The 23,543-nt window shown below is 40.0% G+C and overlaps 1 protein-coding gene across 1 annotated transcript in view; it reads right to left on the bottom strand.

The window, feature by feature from the left end:
• Positions 1 to 23,543, bottom strand: part of LOC126419037 (DNA repair protein RAD50) — a 263,592-nt gene that overhangs the window by 123,215 nt on the left and 116,834 nt on the right. The window contains exons 8-10 of the mRNA XM_050086099.1: positions 7,938 to 8,091; positions 5,964 to 6,063; positions 1,053 to 1,192 (exon numbers count right to left, since the gene is read on the bottom strand). Coding sequence (XP_049942056.1) covers positions 1,053 to 1,192; positions 5,964 to 6,063; positions 7,938 to 8,091 — 394 coding nt within the window. The remainder of the gene's footprint in view (positions 1 to 1,052; positions 1,193 to 5,963; positions 6,064 to 7,937; positions 8,092 to 23,543) is intronic.

The raw sequence follows: 23,543 nt of genomic DNA, 5'->3' as shown, positions 1-23,543 counted from the left end.
TTGGTTCCAGGATTGAAAAACTTGACAAGCAGAGGACCTCTGCAGTTGAAAGAGGTGGTCATCATGATTCTACCAAACTTGAGTGAACTACTTTAGATTTCTTTGGCAGGAGGAGATGAGGTATGTTTCCACTGCTGGCTTTACTGTTTGACCTCGGTCTACTGGGCAGAGTCATCCTGTTGCATGATAATGCCTGCCCCCGAACCATCAATCGGACGAAGGCTATGCTTCAGTGATTTAATTGGGAAACACTGCAACATGCCGCATACAGTCTATATCTTTCACAGAGTGATTTTCACATCTTTGGCGACATGGTGGAAGACGTGTGGATGTTGGTTTCATTCGAACAACAAAGTGCAAGAGTGAGTGCAGTGGTGAGTGTCAGCGGCCAACTGTATTCTACGAACCAGGAATTGAGTGTCTTGTCTCACAGTGGGATACGTATCTTCAACATGTGTGGTGATTAGTTTTGAATGACGCCATTCCATGGTCTCCCTGTGGCATGTGTGTGGTTTGCATTTGACTGCCCTACATGTAAAGTCCCAGCCACAGACCAAAGGCCACTGTATGATGGTTTGAAGAAAACTGGTTGGGTTTGTGGGGCTAGCCTGCTAACGGCCCCAATCTACACAAATGGAACTTATCTGCTATTAACTAAAGCTTTGGTTTTATTCTAGATCAGTTTGCCAAAAAAACTTGGCAACAACAATTCAGCCCACGTCAGGAAGAGGGCAACCAATGACACATTCAATGTCTCAGAACTTGGTGGGGCACTTCCTTGAGATTTACATGCTGTGATAGGGCAGAAGCAATGTAAATACAAACAACATTAAGTAAAATAGGCACTATTAAATTCTTACACCTTAAATCAGAGCACATTCAGGAGAACTCACGGTATTACACTATTTTAAAAATTAATATGTATTTAGAACATTTCAGTGTCAAGCTCAAATCATTATGCAAGTGTAGTATCACCAAGGCACTTCAAAACAAAGGATGACATAAACGTTGAAGAATATTTTAACAAAACATTGATTACTGTAACTTATCACCTGTTGCTCTCTTGATGCTGATCTCTAATTTCTTTTTTCAGCTGTTCTTCATCAAGTTCTTGACAAGCAGTTTCCCAGTTAGTTTTTGCTTGCTCCAGTTCTCTTCCTAATTTGACAAGTTCTTCACCAGATTTCTCTATCTATAAAACAAAACAACAAACCAGTTTTTCAGCAGATGAGATTTTGGAAGCAACGTGGGTGTGTTGTAACATATGTTATTTTTAGCAAACAGCCTCTAAATTGATGACATATATTTTATTGAATAAAATGTTCTCGGGTTTCCAACCACATCAATTGCTTAAAACTACATGAGCTTTCGGCCAAGCACTCCTTGGCCATTGTCAAGTGGTATGACAGCCAGTGGTCTGTTGGTGTGCCCTTATATACGCTAGCCATCGGCTGGTGCCCATGACATTGCCATATATGGGCATGTTTTGAGTCGGTGTTTGATGTGCCCTCTTGGACTGCGCGATCGCTGGATTCCACGCAGCGCTAAGCTGCAAGCCACTGTCTCTATTCAGGTTGTTTGTGGTAATCTTTATTTCAATAGCTTCCTTTATTTAACTGTCCCAGAAGCCATTAGTGTGAGCCACGACAGAGGTATCGTCAAATTTTATGTGGGAACCGTTTTCTAATGCATGCTCAGCTAACGCAGATTTCTCTGGATAGCTTAGGTTATAATACCTCTCATGTTCTTTCATGCGTTGTTCCACAGTGCGCACTGTTTATCCAATGTACTTCTGGCCACAGTCACAAGGTATTTCGTAGACTCCAGGTGTCCTGAGACCTACTGCATCTTTAACTGGTCTCAGAAATTGATGGATTTTTGTTGGAGGCCTGAAGATTGATTTGATCTTGTGTCTTTTCAACAGGTGGCTTATCTTGCATGACACAGAGCCACAGATTGGCAGCAAAGCAAGTTTCTTTTCCTGACAATACCTCTGTCATGGCTCACACTAACGGCTTCTGGGACAGTTTAATAAAGGAAGCTATTGAAATAAAAATTACCGCAAACACCCTGAAGAGAGATGGCGGCTTGCAGCTCAGTGCTGCGTGGGATCCAGCAAGAGGGCACATCGAACGCCGACTCAAAATGTGCCCATATATGGCAATGTCACGGGCACCAGTGACGTCACAGCCGGCAGCTAGTGTATAGTAGGGCGCACCAACAGCCCACTGGCAGTCATACCACCTGACGATGGCCAAGGAGTGCTTGGCCAAAAGCTCGTGTAGTTTTAATCAATTGACGCGGTTGGAAACCCGAGAACATTTTATTCAATGTTATCGCCGTGAGACTCTGCATTCATACATACATTTTATTATTTCTTTCTGTTATCAGTTTATAACATTTTCATCGTCACATGATGATTGCACTGCATTTACAGAATGAACTATTAATCAACTGTTGAATGTTTTGAGTGCCATGGTGCCAATGAAAGTGTCACAATTATTTCAGAAAACTTTAAATTTGATATGGTTACAAGTTAAATAACAAGTTTCATAATAAAGTACAAGTCTAGTTATACAATAATTTCTGTTGTGAGCATATTTTAAAGAGTGAATTATACCCTTCCTACCAAACAAAGGCAACGGCCGGAGGGGGAGGGTGTAAGGAATAGAAAAGGAAATATATCATTATGGAGTGAAAATATAATCTCTTCTTGAATTATATACTATATTCTTTGCTCTGGTTTACTAAAACTGCTTATTCTTTACATCTTGGATAATGTATCCCACAAGTGATACACAGTGAAACATCTGTTGGCAAATTGTTGAGAGATATGCCGTCATTCATCGGTTTCTGTATCTCTCTGTGGATATCTTATACCCAACATCACAACACGATAACTGAAGTGTTCAGATACGCATTATTTTCATGAAGTATCTTTTGTCATGTCTTATTGAATGGAAAATAAACAATTTTTGTAGAGATCATCTCTCACTATTGTCACTTTTATCTCTGCCTGGCCTCAAAAATGGTTTCAAGAAACAAATCTCGTTCAATGCAGGAATGGGTAGAAATATGAAGGTACCAAATACGGTGAGCACTGTGCATGTTCAACAATTTTTAATTCGAATCTCTCATTTTGTAAGGCATCAAGTTAGTCAACAATTTATGTGGACCTTTTCCTCCTTAAACACAATGTTCTGCAACAATAAGACAAATAAAGTAATAGTTGTTGATAGATTGAAATTATATGCCACATGACACTATTCTCATCAGTAAAAGGATTATCTTAAACTATGAATCACCTTCTTTAACTATTTTGTATTTATCAATTTTTAAAAAACCTTGTGTTTTTGGTTGGGTAGGAAAATACAATAGTAAATATATTTTTCCAATAGATTTCTAGTCATACTGTTTAGCTTTTGTGAACTGCAGGTCCTTCAACAACCTTGGAACTATAGAGCAGAAATACCTGCATCTCAATGATAGAAATGAGTTGATCAAACAATGGAAAATCCAGGATGAAATAATTAAAATATTATGAAAAAGATAGATTTCTAGTGATCATACAGTGGAGATGATGAGTCGCAGACAGGCACATCAAAAGCCGAAAGGCTTCTTCTGCATTGGACAACATACACGCACACATGTCCATACAAACTCAAGTCCCACTCGCATGTCCACTGTCTCTGGCAGCTGAGGCGATACTGCAAGCAGCAGTGGATGATGGGAGAAGCAATCTGGGTGGACAGAGAAAAGAGAAAGGAGGAGGCTGGGGGGTGGATAGCAGGGTAGGGGTGGGGGACAGTAAAATTCTGCTTGTGGGAGAATACAGGGACAAGGCAGGGAGAGGAGAGGGTAGGGCAGCTAGGTGCAGTCAGCAGGTTGACCAAGGGCAGGGAGGGTTGGGGAGCAGTGGTTGGGGGTGGGGGTGGGTAGAGTAAAAGGAGAGAAGTAAAAATACTTTGGGTGCGTTGGTGGAATAGAAGGTTGTGAGGTGTTGGAGAGGGAACTGGAAAGGGGATAGGTGGATAAAGGATGGTGACTAATGAAGATTGATGCCAGGAGGGTAAAGGGAAATTAGGATATATTGCAGGAAGAGCTCCCACTTGTGCAATTCAGGAAAGCTGGTCTTGGTAGGACAGATCAAGATGGTACAGGCTGTGGAGTAGTAATTGAGAATAACTTCTGTGATTCAGCATCTCCACTATATGGTGAGTAGCAATCTACACTTTTCATAACACTGTGTAGACATGGGTTACTTTGACAAAAAAAGTAACTCCCTTCACTTCTCTCTTTACAAAAGATCAAAGTTTTTACTTTCTGCACAAATAACTTAAATGTCTTGGTGATTTATTATCACACACACACACACACACACACACACACACACACACACACACACACACACACAGTTAAATATTACTTATAACCACAGATGGAATAATTTTTTGAGGCATCTCATAATTTTCAATCCCCACCCCTGTTCCATTGCAAAATTATCATTAAGAAGATACTCTTCTAGAGCCTGGAAAATATTGGCCACAACCTTTCCTCCCTATGAAATCAGTTTCCCCTCTTTTGCCACAGGACCACCACTTTTCCCCTATTGCTTTGACGGCCATTTTATTTTTAAATTGAAATTGTGGGACCATGCAACACCAACAGTAACAAACTGGCACATCAAATCAGTTGCATTCTTTTCAAATTGGGCAAAACGTTGATGACATATGGTCACATTTGCTTTTGACCAAAACTCAACAGGTACAGCATCCATCTTGCACAAAACTGAGATGTGTCAATAATCTTAGTAGATGTGATACACCGTGAGATATGAACTAATAAAACCAACTAAAGAAATCACACACCATACCTGACCACAATATCCCCGTAGCATCTTAGGTTTTCTCTGTGTGACTGATGGTATGTTTTCAGTTTCTAACTGAGACAATGATATATGAGTGCAATTTCTCATGACAATATCATTGTATGATTAAAAAAAGAAAGAAAGAAAGGCAAATGTTTTGTGAAATAATTTGTCTACAAGTAATTTATTTATTTTATTCATTTATTCACGTTTGATAGATCCAGTATACTAGAGAATTGTATGGATATGGAATGAGTTATAATTATACATGAGAACAGTAGCCTACTTACAGATGCTAATAGAAAGTAAGAAGTAAAATCAGGGAATAATGACATGCTTCTGAAAGATGCTCAAAATCATGTACAGTAAATGAGATGCCAATTGAGAATTTAAAGTTTAAGGTTTAACTTAGATTTTGATGATGATGTTTGATTTGTGGGGTGGTCAACTGTGCAGTCAGTGCCTGTACGAAGTCCCAAATTTTTGCAGTCCAATTTCTTAGACAATACAATCTAGCCAATGTCACGAATGGTGATGTGAGGAAATGATGAGGGCAACACAAACACCCAGTCACCGGGCACAGAAAATCCCCCACCTGGCCAGGAATCGAACCCGGGACCCCCTGATCCAGAGGCAGCAATGCTAGCCACCAGATCACGAGCTGCGGGCTACTTAGATTTTATACATGACATTAGAGGATATTTGCCCAGTGGAACTTTAAATTTTCATTAGCAACTCATTTACTACACATGACTTTGAGCATCATTTAAAGATGTGTCAAATGCTTCTCTAATCTATTTTATCTCTTACTTTTTGACAAATCATTCCATAAAACATTTGACCTCTCTTTCTATTTTTTTCTTTACTTTCAAGCAATCATTCGTCCTCCCCCCCCCCCTCCCCCCCGCCAAACCAGACTGGTCAATTTGGTAACCCATTTCCCACTCTTTCATTGGTTATGAAAATTCAAATAAAATTTTTTCCTCAATTGACCTAATTTTTTCTTAAATTACCATAACTTCTTTAAACCAATTAAAATGCATTGCTTCATTCTACATGTACATCTAGTGCAACCATAAAAACAAATAGTACTTACATCTTCAATTTCTGTTTTGACACTCCATTCTTCAGCTTTATTATCTTCTGCTTGTCGTTTTTTTGAGGTGATTTCCTGCTCTAGCTTTGCTTTAGTGTCTCTAGTGAACAGAAACATAAGAGAAAGAAAAGTTAATGTCCAATAGAACAAATGAGAATTAGATCCAGCAACATGAAACTCTGAAACACAAACACAGTGAGAGCATACAATATGGAGAAGGTAATATAAATAATAAATTATATTATTCCACCAAGAAAAAGGAAATTTCAAGACAGAAGCTATTAAATTAAATACAAAATAACAAATGCTTCATCTTATTAACTGTTCATTACACATTTTACTGCATGTGCTGTTGTACAATTTCAAACTACAGCTACAAATGCAACGTTAGTTTTGCTGTAAAACAGATAATCCACATATTTATGTGATGTACCTCTAAATTACATCAAGCCCTGCCCTGTATGTAAACTCTACAGAATATTGAACTTTTACACACAAGCTGAAGTAACCCAAAAGAAATTGTGGTCAACTCGTAATAGAACTGTCAATGTAACAACGTAGCTGCTGCAATGGTGTGTTGGTTACTTGGACCAACATAGGTGCAATCTTTTTCTAAAAGCTTAAAAACTTTGGAAAGATTGTTTGTGCTTTAATATCTGAGAATTCCTGACAGACTGAAATGCTTTGTAAATAAAAGCGAAACGCGTCTGGTGTAATTCTTTTTAATTAGATTGCAGGCAGCTCAAAACAGATAACCTATAACAGATATTTGCAATTAGTTTGAAGTGATGCAGAGAGAGTGCCACAGTAGCTATGATACCCACGTAGGAGAGACCACTCCATCAACTAGTGAATATGATGGGTTGGAGTCTAGGACACTGATAATTTTATCAGCCTCAATCAAAATGGGGTGTTGGATTCACAAGTCACAAATGTTAAACATGTAGAAATTACTTTCTTTACAACAACATGAATTAGGGCAGTCTTAAATGATCCTGTCCACTATTCAACACCTCCTATATATGGTGAGAAGAATCTATTCTAATCCATATTACTATTATTCTAGCCTGTATCTTCCGGTGTTTGATTATTTTTACAAAACCTACTTTATTTGCTCTTTTCTTAGAGCACTACCAGTTTCGATACAAATGATTTGATTTTGAAGTTCACGCCATCGGGTATTCACCTTAGCCATAAAGAATGACAAAACTCTCAATCATAACTTTGCTTTAGAGATATCTCTTCTGAAATCCTGTACAAATCTTGCACAGCCACCACATACATCATATGACTAAGGCATTAAGGATGGGGAACTAGCAAGCAATCTGCCTAGACCTGCATGGACAAAATTCCTTAAAACTACACTCAGGCTAGCCACAATATCAGAATAATAATTGTTAACTCATTATGTACATTCTGCCTGTGTCTGGTTCACTCCCTGTCTTCTGAGTTAGGATGCTGCATGTTAACTTAGAAAAATTTCTCTGTAACTTTTCAGCAAAAAGGAAAGAAACTTTTTCTTCTTCCAATGCCTAGCAGAGTAATTCGTGTCTCAAAATAACAATACATCACACCGTATGAATTTAGTTGAAGACAAAAATGTCACTCCAAAAATTTGTCAGGAATAACCCTTTCCCTGTTACAGCTTACATCTATGTCTCTAATTCGGGATTTACAAATTCAAACAGTCACAACTAAAATACTGTACACAATAACTCTTTGATATTCATAGTAAGACACTGCTGGCTCTGAAAAACATTAAAGTAATCAGCACAGATGTATCTACTAATGTCTAAAAGGATAAAAGTAAATATTATCTCTTCATTTATCTATCTCTTAGTCGAAAGTCAATGAATATGTTATGGTTCATGTATGAGTTGCCATAAAAACACGAAACTTAGCTGTTGTGATGAAATTTCAAATTGTGAAAATAAGATACATTGATTCCCTTAGTGAATAATTAAATCAACTTACCTAGCAATGTCTATTTTACTTTGGAGTTCCTGTTCTTCTCTTTGAAACCTGTTCCGTAACTGCTCAAACTGTACCTTTGACTCTCTTATTTTATCGTCGACTTGATGCATTAAATTTGAGACAAGAACTTCTGAAGAAAATGTATCTTCTTTTACTAAAACAAGGAAAAAGAAAGTTCACACTGTGCAATTACATCAAAAATCAGAATGTTTAAAATAACAGGAAAACCACACTAGAATTTGATTACAGACTGACGTACATTTTTCACACTGTGTGTACATGTTGTTGCACAGTGCACGAGATTAAAATCATGGATGAGTAGTTACTTAGAAAAATGCTTATACAAGTACTCAGTACGAAACAGGCCTTTGGCAACTGTCTGTAGCATGAGGCTTTAAATGATGTCCTTCAAGAAAGAAAATGAGAGAGGTGCATCAACAATCATTACTACACATTTCTTTACGTGGCATTTTGGTATATCATCACCTTTTCCAATATCATTGATCATATGCAGTCACTGGAGTGCAATATCAGCTTGATATTTCGGCAGTAAATCTTCGCTCCAGTTATCACTCATAATATTGTGACCCAGTCGTAAGTAGAAGCCACGACTAAGCCTTTTGGTAGTCAACAGGGGACACTGATGAGATGTGGGCAGGGAAGGAGAGGGGCATGCGGGCCACGCTCTGAGGCACTTACGAATATATGTGAAGTTCTCCAATACTACGCATTTTAACCATTATGAATATGGTCTAACATTCATAATGAAAGTGACAAAACAAGAGGAAATAGTCTGCCTAGTTTCATTAATATGATGGATACTGTAAATGTTGCAACTAAGTGCACTGGCTCACTGGTTGTCCAGACTATAAGGAAGGCTTTAAATAAATACAGGGACAGGAAGGTTAATACTTAGTCAAAATACACACTCATCACAAAAACTGCACAGAGAACATGTAATGACACATGAAAGAGAGAGAGAGAGAGAGAGAGAGAGAGAGAGAGAGAGAAAGGAAAAAGGCGCCACATTTACAACATGGTCTTTAGAGATTGAAATCGACCTTGGTTGGATAAGGATGGAGGGACAGATTACTCGCGACCTATTTGAAAGGAATTTTCATGTTATAAACTGATAATCAATTTGGGGAAATCAAAGAAAATCTGCAACAATGGATGGAAATCAGAACTCCATTCCCCTGAGCATGCATTCTTATAGGGAACTAGCAATATTTTTAGCTCAACAGATTTCTTTACTGCCTTGTAGTACAAGGCAACGGCCTTGCCACAGTGGATACACCGGTTCCCGTGGGATCATTGAAGTTAAGCGCTGTCGGGGGTGGTAGGCACTTGGATGGGTGACCATCCAGGCCACCATGCGCTGTTGCCATTTTTTGGGGTGCACTCAGCCTCGCGAAGCCAATTGAGAAGCTACCTGACTGAATAGTAGCGGCTTCGGTCAAGAACACCATCATAACGACCAGGAGAGCGGTCTGCAAAAGCCACGCCCCTCCTATCCGCATCCTCCACTGAGGATGACACGGCGGTCAGATGGTCCCGGTAGGCCACTCGTGGCCTGAAGACGGAGTGCTTTTTGTAGTACATAGTACCAGCCAAAATGCAGCCCCACTGTGAATGCTGTTCTCAAACACGGGATGAGTTGTTTGATGCCTGTAAGCAGCCAGAAATTGCCCTGCCTGCTGCCAACCGATCGGCAGCTGCTGCAAATAGGTACGTTGGAAGAGCTCCCGGGAGCCGTTTACGTGTGACACCTCTCCAGTGGATCCTGTCTACTGTGCACAGGATTTGTTATTGCCTGTCCACCTGACTGCGAATGATGTGTTAATGGTACATCTAGGTGTCCTGTACAGGATGGCAGAGACCAGGGAGGACACAGGGTGTCATATTGATCCCCCTAACAGACAAGTTTGAAGTGTTGTCTTTCACTGAAACCAAATCTGAGCCAGTGGGACTCAATTCACATGTTTTGGGGAAAGCTGTTTCGTCCAATGTCAAGAGCAGGCAAGCAAAAAAGGGCATGGGTCAATCCACTGTCGGCGTTCAAATGTAAGACGAATAATGGTAACCCTTAGGGAAATGGTAGCTAGGGACAGGAGAGGACACCAGGTGCACTCAATGTGTATGCTTGGGGGAGGGGGGGGGGGGCCTTCAGCATGCTGAAGAGGCTATTACAGCAGCCATTGAGGGAACAGGGTTCAACCAACTGCAGATTGTGGAGCATGTAACAAATTATGCCTGTCGTCTGGGCTCCAAGGTCATTTCCGGTCATTGTAGCAACTGGAAGAGAAGGTCGAGAAGACCAGCCTTGTTTGTTAAGTTTCAAAGAATGTGGACCTTTGGTTCTGAGTCGAGCGGAAAGACTGAACGAGAGATGGTTCTGTGACAAGCTAGGCTGTGACTTCCTGGACTTGATAAGAACTGTATGGTCTCCCTACACATGTCACACATCAGAGGCTGCCACTCAGGTAGATGACTGTGTGTGGGGTGCCACAAGGGTTTTATAGATTAGGCAACTCTCCATCCAATCCAGATAACAATAGCTGCAGGAAACTCAAAAAATATCAGCGTATAATTGAAAGAAATGCTTCCCACATATGATATGATTTAAATGCAAACTGTGAGCTGCCGAAGCTTTCGCAACCAAGTGCCAACGTTTGAAGTGCTCATGAAAAGCAGTGAAGCTCACTCAATACTAGGTACAGAAACCTGGCTGAAACCTGAAATTGATAGCAGTGAGATTTTTGGGGAAAATTTAGATGTGTATCAAAAAGCTAGGCAGATGGGAAATGGAGACGGTGTAGTTGTCAAGATAGGTAAGAAACTCAAATCCAAGAGAAACTGAAGCTGTTTGCGGGATTGATTGGGCAAGCCTCCGTTTCAGGGGTGGGCATAAAATGATAATTAGATCATTTTATTGCCCACCAGACTCAATTCCTGAAGTAACCATGTAATCATCGGTGGAGACGTTAATCATCCTACGATTACCTGGGAAAATTACAATTTTATTAGCAGTGGGCATGATGAGATATCATGTGATACTTTACTGAATGTCTTCTTTGAAAGCTATCGAGAAGAGATAGTTGGGGACCCCAATCATGATTGAAATATTTTGGATCTAATAGCAACAAATGGTATCAGTGACCATGATGCAGTTGTGGCAATAACGATTACCAAAGTACAAAGGACAACTAAAACAAGCAGAAAGATATAATGTTCAGTGAACTAGATAAAAAAGGTCAATAGTGTCATATCTCAATGAGGAACTAGAAAACATTCAGCACAGGGCAGGAGCGTGTAGAGGAACTCTGGCTCAGGTTTAAAAGAATAGTTGACCGTGCACTGGACAGATCCAGTAGAACAGTTCATTTTAGTATGAAACCTCTTCATAGTATACAGTCACTGTAAAGAAACTTCCAAAGAAATAGATAAAGACGCTGAAGGAAATGTGTTTGGTTGTCAAAAGAGCAATGCGTGATGCCTTCAATGAGTAACGTAGCAGAATATTGTCAAGTGATCTTTCACAGAACCCAAATAAATTCTGGTCGTACATAAAGGCTGTTAGCAGCACCAAAGTTAGTGTCCAGTCCCTAGTGAATGGGACAGGCACTGAAACAGAGTATAGCAAAGCAAAAGCCTAAATCTGTTTTCAAATGTTCCTTTCCAAAAAACCCAGGAGAATTGCTTCAATCTAATCCTAGTGCCACCGAAAAGGTGAATGAAATAACTATTAGTGTAAGTGGTGATGAGAACAGCTGAAACCATTAAAATTGAACAAAATCTTCAAGGCCTGATGGAATCCCTGTCAGATTCTTCACTGAATGTGTGGCTGATTTAGCCCCTCTTCCAACTACAATCTATCATAGACACCTTGAATACAAAAACATGCCCAATTCTTAGGGAAAAAAAGGGCACAGGTCACAACCACATACAAGAAAGAAACGGAGCAGAAGTGATCCACAAAACTGCTGTCCAGTATTGTTGACATCAATTTGTTGTACAGTGTTAGAACATATTCTGAATTCAAATGTAATGAGGCATCTTGAACAAAATGATCTCCTCAATGCCAACTAGCATAGATTACGAAAACATCAACCATGTTAAACCCAACTTGCACTTTTCTCATATACATACTGATAGCTTTGGATCAAGATAGGCAGGTAGATGCAGTGTTTCTCGATTTCCGAAAAGCATTTGACTTAGAACTGCATCCACACTTGTTGTCAAAGTATGATCAGATGGGGTATGGACTGAAATTTGTGACTGGATTGAGGACTTTTTGGTAGGGAGGACACAGCATGTTATCTTGGATGGAGAGGCACTGTAAGATGTAGAAGTAACGTCGGGTGTGCCCCAAGGAAGTGTGTTGGGACCTTTGCTGTTCTGTTGTATATTAATGACCTTGTGGACAATATTAATAGTAAAATCAGGCTTTTTGCAGATGATGCAGTTATTTTGTAAAATTCTGCACTTCACAAAACGAGAAAAGGTAGTACCCTATTATTATAATGTCAAGGAGTCACTGATGGAATCAGCCAAATCATACAAATACCTGGGTGTAACACTTTGAGGGATATGAAATGGAATGATCACATAGGCTCAGTCATGGATAATGGAGGTGGTGGACTTAGTTTATTGGTAGAATAATGGGGAAGTGCAATCAGTCTACAAAGGAGATTGTTTACACATCACTCGTGTGACTGGTTCTAGAATATTGCTCAAGTACATGGGACCCATACCAGACAGGACGAATGGAATGCTGAATGTATACAGAGAAGGGCAGCACAAATGGTCACAGTTTGTTTAAACCGTGGGAGTGCGTCACAGAGATACTGAAGGAACTGAACTGGAAGACTCTTGAAGATATGGATCATGAGGATAAGATCAGAATAATTACTGCATTCACAGATGCATTCAAACAATCATTCTTCCCATGCTCCATACATGAATGGAATAGGAAGAAACCATAAAAACTGGCACAATGGGACGTACCCTCCGCCATGCACCTTACGATGGTTTAGAGAGTATAGATGTAGATGCAGAAGCCAGTAATGTTGTTATACACTGAGGAGTCAAATGACAAGGGCTGACGATTTGCACATGTGAGATGGTGGTAGTATCACAAACACACACAGTATAAGAGGGCAGTGAATTGGTAGAGCTGTCACTTGCACTCATGCAATTCATGTAAAAAGGCTTCCAGCACGATTATGGCCACATGGTGAGAATTAAAACATTTTGAATGCAGAATGGTAGTAGCAGCTAGATGCTTGGGACATTCCATTTTGGAAATCATTAGGGAATTCAATATTCCAAGATCTTCCATGTCAAGAGTGTGCTAACAAATGCAAATTTCAGGCATTACCTATCACCGTAGACAATGCAGTAGACTACAGCCTTCTATTAATGACTGAGAGCAGATGTGTTTGAATATAGTTGTCAGTGTTAACAGATAAGTGACACTGTGTGAAATAACCACAGAAATCAAAGTTGGACACGAGACAAAATGATCGTTAGGACAATGTGGCGAAATTTGGTATTAATAGGCTGTGGCAGCCGACAACTCATGCAAGTGCATTCGATAATGGCATAACATCACCTGGTGCACCTCTCCTGGGCTAGTGACCATATCGATTTGATACTAGACAACTGCGAAACCTTGGCCTGTACAAATGAGCCCCAATTTCAGTTAGTAAGAGCTGAGTTTAGGGTTCAAGTGTGGTGCAGACTGCACGCAGCCAGGGACCCAAGTTGTCAGCAAGGCACTGTGCAAGGTGGTGGTGGCTGCATAACGCTGTGGTCTGTGTTTACATGGAACGGACTGGGTCCTCTGTTACAACTGGACCTCTCATTGACCAGAAAAAGTTATGTCCGTCTAATTGGAGATCATTTGCAGCCATTCATGGTCTTCATGCTCCCAAACAACAATGGAATGTTTATGGATGACAATGCACTGTCACCAGGCCACAATTGTTCGCGATTGCTTTGGAGAATATTCTGAATAATTTGAGCAAATGATTTGGCCACACAGATCACCCGACATGAATCGCATTGAACATTTATGGCACATAATTAGAGGTCAGTTTGTGAACAAAATTCTGTACCGTCAACACTTTTGAAATTATGGATGGCTTTAGAGGTAGCATGGCTCAATATTTCTGCAGGGCACTTCCAACAACTTGTTGAATACATGCCACATTGAGTTGTTGTACTTTGCCGGGCAAAAGGAAGACCGACACAATGTTAGAGGTATCCTGTGACTTTTGTCAACTCAGGGAATATGAATGATATCTGTATTCTGAAGCTGGATATGGCTGGAGGATTAAGAGCTTGAACAACGATCACCTCTAGGACCGACAATAGTAAGGTGAGAGAAATAATTAGTTCAAGAATAAAGGAAAAAGGATTTTCTTAATTTATTGAAATAATTAGTTCAGTGATGAGTGGATGCAATCAAGTGTGCCCTAAGGAAAGGATTACAATGCAGCGGGTGGTGTCCTTCCCACAACCATCCCGTTATTGTCAAAGTCTTAAAGATGGGAAAGAACTCACTCTCTTGGAGGAAACTATCAACTGATCAACTGTTCTTTCATGATCAGCAAGTATTGAGGATAAGGAATCGTCAAGGTCAGACCTTCATAAGAGTGTTACATGAAGAGGCACTCCCAAAAAAGGAAAAGAATAAGGTGTGGTAGAAAAAAAAAGACTAATGACATATAAAAGTAATTAAAAGAGAGTAAAAGAGGAATGACCAGGGCAGCAGGTGGAGGAGGGAAAGTCGAGGGCCTCTCGGAACTACCGTGCAACAACCATCCCGACTCTGTCCTGAAAGCTGCTTGAAATGTTAGATCTAAAACTGAAACATATTTTCTTGGAGGAAATTAAGAACTAGTTCAATTGTCCATAAGTTGTCTGGCATACACTGTTATAAGGAAAGAGCATTCCACTGAGGACATGAGCTGCTGTCTGTAAGCCTCTTTAACCACAACACTGGTGTGGTTCATTACATAATACAAAATTATGGAATAGTCCGTATGTGTGTATGTGTATGTGTGTATGCGGACAAGAAAAAAAAACTTCCACGTTTTCCACAGATTTCTCAGTTAAAAATACTCTTTTTCCCAGGTGAAAATGCACTTTTTCCCAGGTGAAAATATATTTTTTCTATGTTAAGTGACAATATACTTTCGCTTGGACTTGAAAAACTTACAAATTATTTGAACAGTAAAGCTGTTATATACTGGCAGTTAACTTCCCAGCCCTTTAGGAAATGGAACCCAGCAAAAATATGACATGTTTTGGAAAGATTTTTCATGTGTGGCAACATTACACCGCATATTTTTGTATCGCAAAAGTATAAATATGAATTTAACCAAATATCACATTGTAGGTTTTGAAGCACTAAAATCTAGATTGTGATGCACTTTTTGTCAGCCAATCATAGCTCACGTCACGTGATTCACCAACTGATGACAGCAGATGTTCAGAGCATAAGACATGTGATGTAGTCAGCCAATAGCAACATCACTGTTAAGGGGAGGTTTACTATCTTTTGGTTTAAAAAAAAAATCAGTTTTTTTTAATTGCATTTTTGGATCCACAAAAGTGTTTAGCATCCACCCCTGCAACGGTTTTTCCGAATACAGAATGGAAATGTTTGTTATTCGTGGTTGAACAAAAAAAATGCACCTGCCTGAAATTGCCCTTTTTCATGCAGCAGTTTTTTTCTTTCGGAGGACAAATTATTGTACTGGTGCTTGGGAGGAAACAAACAAAATTTAAATGAAAGTTTGAACGTGTGTCTTTGGAAGTTAGCCCCAAAGCATTTGCATTCTGGTGCGAAGACTTTGGAGATTGCGACTTTCATGGCAGTGAGCAGCTTCAACGAAGGGTATTCAGCAATTCTGAAGACCATGAAGTTGATGGACGCCACCCTGGGACTCTATTTGACACAGTTTGCCAAGCATCGGACGACCACAGAATTCAAGTGGCCGAAAACCACTTGCCACCGCCCATACGAGCGACTCTGGAGCAGCGCAGGATGGCCTAATCGAGCAGAACGCCCTCTATGAGGAAGAGGAAGGACTAGTTTATGGACTCGGAATAGCAGATTGAACATAAGTTGCATAATATTGCATTTATATGTAGTCAAAACTTGAAACGCGTTTTTCTCGAAATGACTTTTTTTTTTATCGCGCCGTATGGTAACTTCAAATCTACTAAACCGATTGGCATGATTCTTTGTTTCTGATGATGCTAACTGAATTGTCTATGAGTTTTACCACTTTTATTCCGATCCATCAACTACAAATATTTTTACTTGGCCTACGAAGTCGAAAATTGATGAAAAAATCCTATTTTTTTCAAATGGCCGCCATTTTGTTTCTTATGGTCCAAATAACTTAAGCGAGGTACAACTCCTAAAGACTCTTATATACTTCGCTAACGTCAACTCAATTTTGATTTCAGATGAATCGGCTGACCTGTGACATACCACGCGTGGAGGTCTACTTGAAATATTGTTTCGTTCTGACGGCACTTCCGCCTTTGCTCTTCGACATTTCCGGTCGAAAAAATTCCAGTTTGTAGAGGAAATATCACTAAACATTTTGACCAAATTTGATATTGATATCTATAACACATCCTAAGAAAAAAATTCTCAAAAACATGCTTTTTTCGGGCCAAAAATAGTAAACCTCCCCTTAAGCAGTGCAAACACACAAATAGAAAAAGTTGATGGTTTAAATTTGTATATACACAGTGTAGCTACAACAAAACCTAAGGATTCACATATAATACTGCTCGTTAAAATTTTTTTGCTGTTTCTTATGAGGGTGTGGTTAGGCAGGATCCTAAGCACACAGCTTAAATTGCAGCAGCTGAATGTATCTGACAAGCACAAAATTTCACTTTCGTGCGCCAAATGTTCTGTGGGTTACCTGGCTGGATAAATGTTCCATCCAGCACTTCGGCTTTTCTGTGGACAAGCCAATCAAATGTGACATTGCTCAAGAATTCACCTTGCACTTGTTCTTGGTGGCCAATTATACTTTTTGCCAACTTTATTGCAATATTTATAATCTATGAAACAACTAAAATCAATAAGAAAAACTAACCTTGAAGCTTGGCCTCTTTTAGCATGTGTTTATTACCTTTAAGACACATCAAACACAAATGTGCCAGTAATTTTTTAAATAATGGCATAAATGGCTGGTTTTCTGGGCCCAAAAGTTTTCTAAGTGGGTGGTCCTCAGAGTGTTAAATTTTGAATGACAGTGAAATGCTTGGTGATTTAAGAAATTTATCACACCTTTTCACACGATATAATTCGTCTCGCGTAAAAGGTAATCTCCTTTGAAAGTAAAGCTTCTCAAATCACCACTTGCAAAATTTTCCTGTGAATTACTAGAAATGTAAACAGTTGCAGTGTCATGCTCATCTAAAGCAATGTTTGTTGCAATGAGGTATTGCATAGTCTTAGTACTGGAGCCTTTGACACATTTTGTTGTCTGCAGACGCTTGCATGTACATTTTGTTTTGTTGTAAATGGCACATTTTCTTTGCAACTGAAGTTATTCTTTTGTTTTATGCTGCAATATTATCCTGCAGCAGCAGGTTAAATTAACATTCTTTGTTAGAGTATCAGGCCTCACCAGTAAAAAGTTACAAAAAAAAACTGAAAATAAAAAAATGAAAAATTGTCAGAATTCTAAAAAATTTCTTTGTTTTTCCCAGATTTCCCAGGACATATACACCCTGTGTATCACTGTTTATAAGGTGACATAGGAAAGTAGACTCCTTCAGGGAGGAACACCGTGAAACTGCAGTCTCCTTGATAGTACAGTGTTTATAGGAGGGGCAATAACCCACCAGATGATGTTCCATCTCTGACTGAGTAAAGACCTTAACCCACATCTGAACATCTACATCCAGCATCGTCGAAGTGAATTTTGGGTAAGCACTTGCTTCTCCAGTCAAATAGCTGATTCCTTGTGTCACTCACCTGACTTGGAACCCAGAGAAAAATCAACTGAGCAGGTAGTACAACTGAGGTCAAGAAGAAGAGTAGTACAACTAAGATCAAAGAGAAGACTGTGAATAGCAGATATCACAGGACAAGGATAAGATCGATCAATAGCCTGCAGACTATCAACTGATCGAAGGACGTATGTTTAATAAAACTTATGGTTCTATTAATGGCAGTCAGCTGTGCCGTAAAAAACACTATATGTTCTTGGCAACAAACACTGTTCCTGACAAGCACAACCTGTAAAAGTATATACTGTCCTATTCCTGATTTTGGAGCCACTGGAGTAAATGACACTAACAACTCAATATTACTGAGGAATGGATGCTGTAAGCTCATGTGGGTAACAAACTCTAGGTCCTTTAAGTATGTAGATTGGACCTAATCCATGGTCTGGGTACTGAGAGCAAGTGTCAAGGGGTCACACTCCCTGTATCAAAAAAGAAAACGCTACGTTGGATGATCAGAGAACTGTCCTATGTTGATTGCAGTGAATTAAAGTTGGCTCCATTGGAACTGACGAAAAGCTCCCTGCTTCAGTGAATAAACTGTCTACAGGATTAGGCATGAAAAGTGCCGGTGGCCAGTCTCACTTCATGATAATGTACTGAATCCAATAATTTCAAAATGTCACTGAGTTATAAATGTGGCAACCATTGTCCAGCTGGGATGAGTCTAATGCAGGGTAAACATGGATGAATATAGGACAGCTGTGTCAGCTTTCAAGTAACAGAATGACAAGTGTTGGGTGTCTAAACATACTTCTTGACCAGGATGAAATATGGTACAAGGCCAGAAATACATGTCATGTTTCTGGAGAAGAAAACTGGAAGCCTTGGCAAGCAATTCTGTAATAAATCCAGCATTAATAGGACACTCACATCTATTAAATATTTATATAATAGAGGGAAACATTCCACATGGGAAAAATATATCTAAAAACAAAGATGATGTAACTTACCAAACAAAAGCGTTGGCATGTTGATAGACACACAAACAAACACAAACACACACACAAAATTTAAGCTTTCGCAACCAACGGTTGCTTCATCAGGAAAGAGAAAGACGAAATGATGCGGGTTTTAAGGGAGAGGGTAAGGAGTCATGCCAATCCCGGGAGCAGAAAGACTTACCTTAGGGGGAAAAAAGGACAGGTGTAGGCGCGCGCACGCGCGCGCGCACACACACACACACACACACACACACACACACACACACACACACACACATATACAGACACAAGTAGTGTCCACTTGTGCCTGTATATGTGCGGATGGATATGTGTGTGTGCGCGCGCGCGACTGTATACCTGTCCTTTTTTCCCCCCTAAGGTAAGTCTTTCCGCTCCCGGGATTGGAATGACTCCTTACCCTCTCCCTTAAAACCCACATCCTTTCGTCTTTCCCTCTCCTTCCCTCTTTCCTGATGAAGCAACCGTTGGTTGCGAAAGCTTGAATTTTGTCTGTGTGTTTGTTTGTGTGTCTATCAACATGCCAACACTTTCGTTTGGTAAGTTACATCATCTTTGTTTTTAGATCTATTAAATATTTAGGCATAAGTAACATTGCAAAGTTATATGAAATGGAATGAGCAGGTCAGTTTGCTAGTAGGGAAGGCGAATGCTCAAGTATTTTAGGAAAGTGTAGATCACTCATAAAGGAGATGGCATACAGAATGCTAGTGCATTCTTCAGTACCCTACCAGGACGGATTAATGGAAAACATTAAAGCAGTTCAGAGGAATGCTGCTAGATTTGTTACTGAAAGGTTCTATCAACATGCAAGTATTACAGAGGTGCTTTACAAACAAAAATGGCAACTCCAGGAGGGAAGAAGATGCTCTTTGTGTGAGGTACTTCTGCAGAAATTCAGAGAACTGGCATTTGAGGATGTCTGCAGGATGATTCTGCTGCCACAGATGTATACAGGGTGTATCAAAAAGAATCTTCAGATTTTGAAAAAATCATAACTGTTATGTTATTTGAGATATGTACATGAACAACATACTGCTGGAAAAAGCAAACTCTTGAGTTCTACATGGTTCCCAATAGGTAGCAGCAGTGTGCACTTCCTTCAGTTCTAGTAAAAATGGTGTCGGGACAACAAAAGCATTTTGTGTTATAAGCTTTGTGCAGTGCGGATCAGTGATAATTGTACAGCGTGACTTTCGTACTAGGTATGGCGTGGATCCTATTACAGTACAGAGCATTAGATGATGGCATGAACAATTGTGAGAAACGGGTTGCTTGCGTAAAGGCAAATTGCTTGCGTAAAGGCAAACCGCCGGGCCATCCCTGAGTGTCTGACACATCCGCCATAGTTTCACAAGGAGTCCGCACATATCTCGATATGCTTGACAACTTTCTTTTCTCATAGTTGAAGACTGGTTTTAACAACTTCATTTAGCAACAGGATAGGGCACCGCCACACTGGCATTTGGAAGTGCTGCAATTTTTAAATCAAAGGATTACTGAATGACGGATTGATCACACTGGACCAAATGATTCAACCTTACATTACTGGCCTCCAAGGTCACCGGACCTGACTGTACGTGATTATTTCTTGTGGGGATTCATAAAAGACTGTTTATGTGCCTCCGTTACCAACAACAATGAATGAACTGAGACCTCGCATAAAAGCAGCTGTGGAAGCTGTAACTCAAGACACGCTCGTTGCTGTGTGGGAACAACTTGAATACCGCATGGACAAGTGCCTTGCATCTCAAGGGGGGCATGCTGAACACCTATGAAAACGTATGGAGAGAAAAAAAAACCACTTTGAGTATCCCATTCATCAAAAACAAAATTCATCGTATATGTTTATTAGTTTCAGAAATATAGATGTTCCAAAACGGATGAATCTTTTTGATACATTGTGTATTTCATGTAAGGACCACAAAGATAAGAGGCGAGAAATTTGGGCTGATGCAGAGGATTTCAGACAGTATTTCGCTTCACTCTATTTGCAAGTGGAACAGGAATGGAAATGACTACTAGTGCTACATGGTACCCTCCGCCATGTATAGTAGTATGGTGGCTTGCGGAGTATGTAACCATATTTAGATGTAGAAAGTGTTCAAGCAGAGGCCCTTCATATGGCTTCTTGGAGCTGGCCCTCAGTCAGGAGTGAAGATTGGAAGCTATATCAAATGCAAAAACCATTTTGATCTACAGTGCAGGGATGACCATTGGTCAGACGGAGGACACTAACCCACTGATGGCTATAAGGAAGATAGTAACACTCAGCAGGAAGCCTTGGGAATGCTATTCTTTGGACCTTAAGGGTGTCGAGCAATGTACCAACTCAAACCAAAAATGATCAGAAGGATAAAAGATGAATAAATAGACATTTGCAGAGCACATTGATGAGGCTCACTGGTCGGTAACTGTAGATGGACATTGTGTTTTTGCTTGCTTTATGGACTGGAATGATGACACATTTTGTTATTGTGGAGAGAGAACATCTGTGAGCCAAGTAAGGTTGAAGATCCTGAATAAATTGAGTTTGTGAACTGCATTCACGTGCTAATCATCTGATTATGAATAGAGTCAGAGGCTGGTGGTGTATAGCGAGACGAGTTAAGAGCTTGTAGTAGTCACAGTCAGTAAAATGTTCATTATATAATTCAGGGTTACAAGGGGTAATAAATAATATCATGTCTTCAACTTGTCTTTATGCATTTGATAATTAGCCAACTAAGAAGTGGGTGCCGATATTGTCACAAAGTGGGATGCTAGGTGTTCACAATACATCAATAGAAATACACCATGAAGGAACAATTATTGATCTTTGGCAGCCAGTGGGCTATATAGGTTGGCTCACACCTAGGATGAAGGCGAATGTGTTCCCAGGGAGAGACTCTGCACAGACACAATTAAAAGTGATGTTTATGGTCTGTGAAAGATGTTAGTTGAAACACTGCAGGGCCCTTCAGCTGTCCATATAGGAATCATGAGATTGGGGAAAGAGATCTTCATGTTTACTACTGAGAATGTGCCATGGGCGGAAACACAGTGTGTACGGGTGTCATCATTGAGATCAGAAAGAAGTGTTCTAGCTTCAGCCAACCCGGGTTGAGTAGAGTTTCTCTCATTAGGGAACATTTATGGGCAGTGTGGACTATATGAACTTTATAGCTACTCAATGACAACATGTGTATGTTTGGATTCTCGTACTCACGACAAGTTTCCGAGTTGAAGAGTGAACCTTTTCATGTAATACAAGCTACTCAATGACAACATGCGTATGCTTGGATTCTGGTACTCATGACAAGTTTCCGAGTTGAAGAGTGAACCTTTTCAGGTAATAGAAGCTATCATTTCAACACAAGTTATCATTTCAACCCAATTGTCTGCAACTTACATAATTTAAGGAAGGTTATTTTCATCAGCTCCCCTTTATAGTAGCCATGTAACAATCACCAAGGTGGTGTTCTATACCATGTCACCACAATAATAAGTTATTGAATTTTGTCTTAATTCTGACATCAAAAATTTTGAGACACAGTCATTTCTATTGATAACAGTAAATAAAGTGGGACTAGATTTCCGTAAAACATCGTGTGTTAACCACTATGTCCTTTTGCTCTGTGAGGAAAATTAACTTTACTGCTTTTTTTAATATGCAAGGTTCATCTATTCCTTTCATAAATGTCGAAACACTTTCTTCACACCCTAGCTACAACTAAATGACTAACAGCTCAACAATTCTTCAGTAAATGTTACATCCACCATCATATAATAGTGCTTACACTCCAATTGTATCATATCCATCCTAAATGCTCCTTCCCCTATACTCTCAACATTTGTGGTACTCACACTTATTTGGATGCAGAGTTGCTTTACAAATACAAAGCAATCACCACCACTGCCTTTCAGATTACAATTATAATGCTAGTGTGGCTATAAGGATAGTGTTTTCATTCCATCACTGCTATTTCTAGAACTGATTACTCATGGCTGTAGTGTAACAAAATTACTAGAGCCCTGACCTAATAATGCCATAAAAGACCGCAATAAAACAAGTTCTACATCTACATCTACATTTATACTCCGCAAGCCACCCAACGGTGTGTGGCGGAGGGCACTTTACGTGCCACTGTCATTACCTCCCTTTCCTGTTCCAGTCGAATATGGTTCGCGGGAAGAACGACTGTCTGAAAGCCTCCGTTCGCGCTCTAATCTCTCTAATTTTACATTCGTGATCTCCTCGGGAGGTACAAGTAGGGGGAAGCAATATATCCAATACCTCATCCAGAAACGCACCCTCTCGAAACGTGGCGAGCAAGCTACACCGCGATGCAGAGTGCCTCTCTTGCAGAGTCTGCCACTTGAGTTTGTTAACCATCTCCGTGACCCTATCACGGTTGCCAAATAACCCTGTGACGAAACGCGCCGCTCTTCTTTGGATCTTCTCTATCTCCTCCGTCAACCCGATCTGGTACGGATCCCACACTGATGAGCAATACTCAAGTATAGGTCGAAGGAGTGTTTTGTAAGCCACCTCCTTTGTTGATGGACTACATTTTCTAATGACTCTCCCAATGAATCTCAACCTGGTACCCGC

The sequence above is a fragment of the Schistocerca serialis genome, chromosome 9 (assembly GCF_023864345.2).
Source record: "Schistocerca serialis cubense isolate TAMUIC-IGC-003099 chromosome 9, iqSchSeri2.2, whole genome shotgun sequence".
NCBI classification, from domain to species: domain Eukaryota; kingdom Metazoa; phylum Arthropoda; class Insecta; order Orthoptera; family Acrididae; genus Schistocerca; species Schistocerca serialis.
The sequence above is the reverse complement of the archived record's forward strand: the minus strand, read 5'-3'. Positions and strand labels throughout refer to the sequence as shown.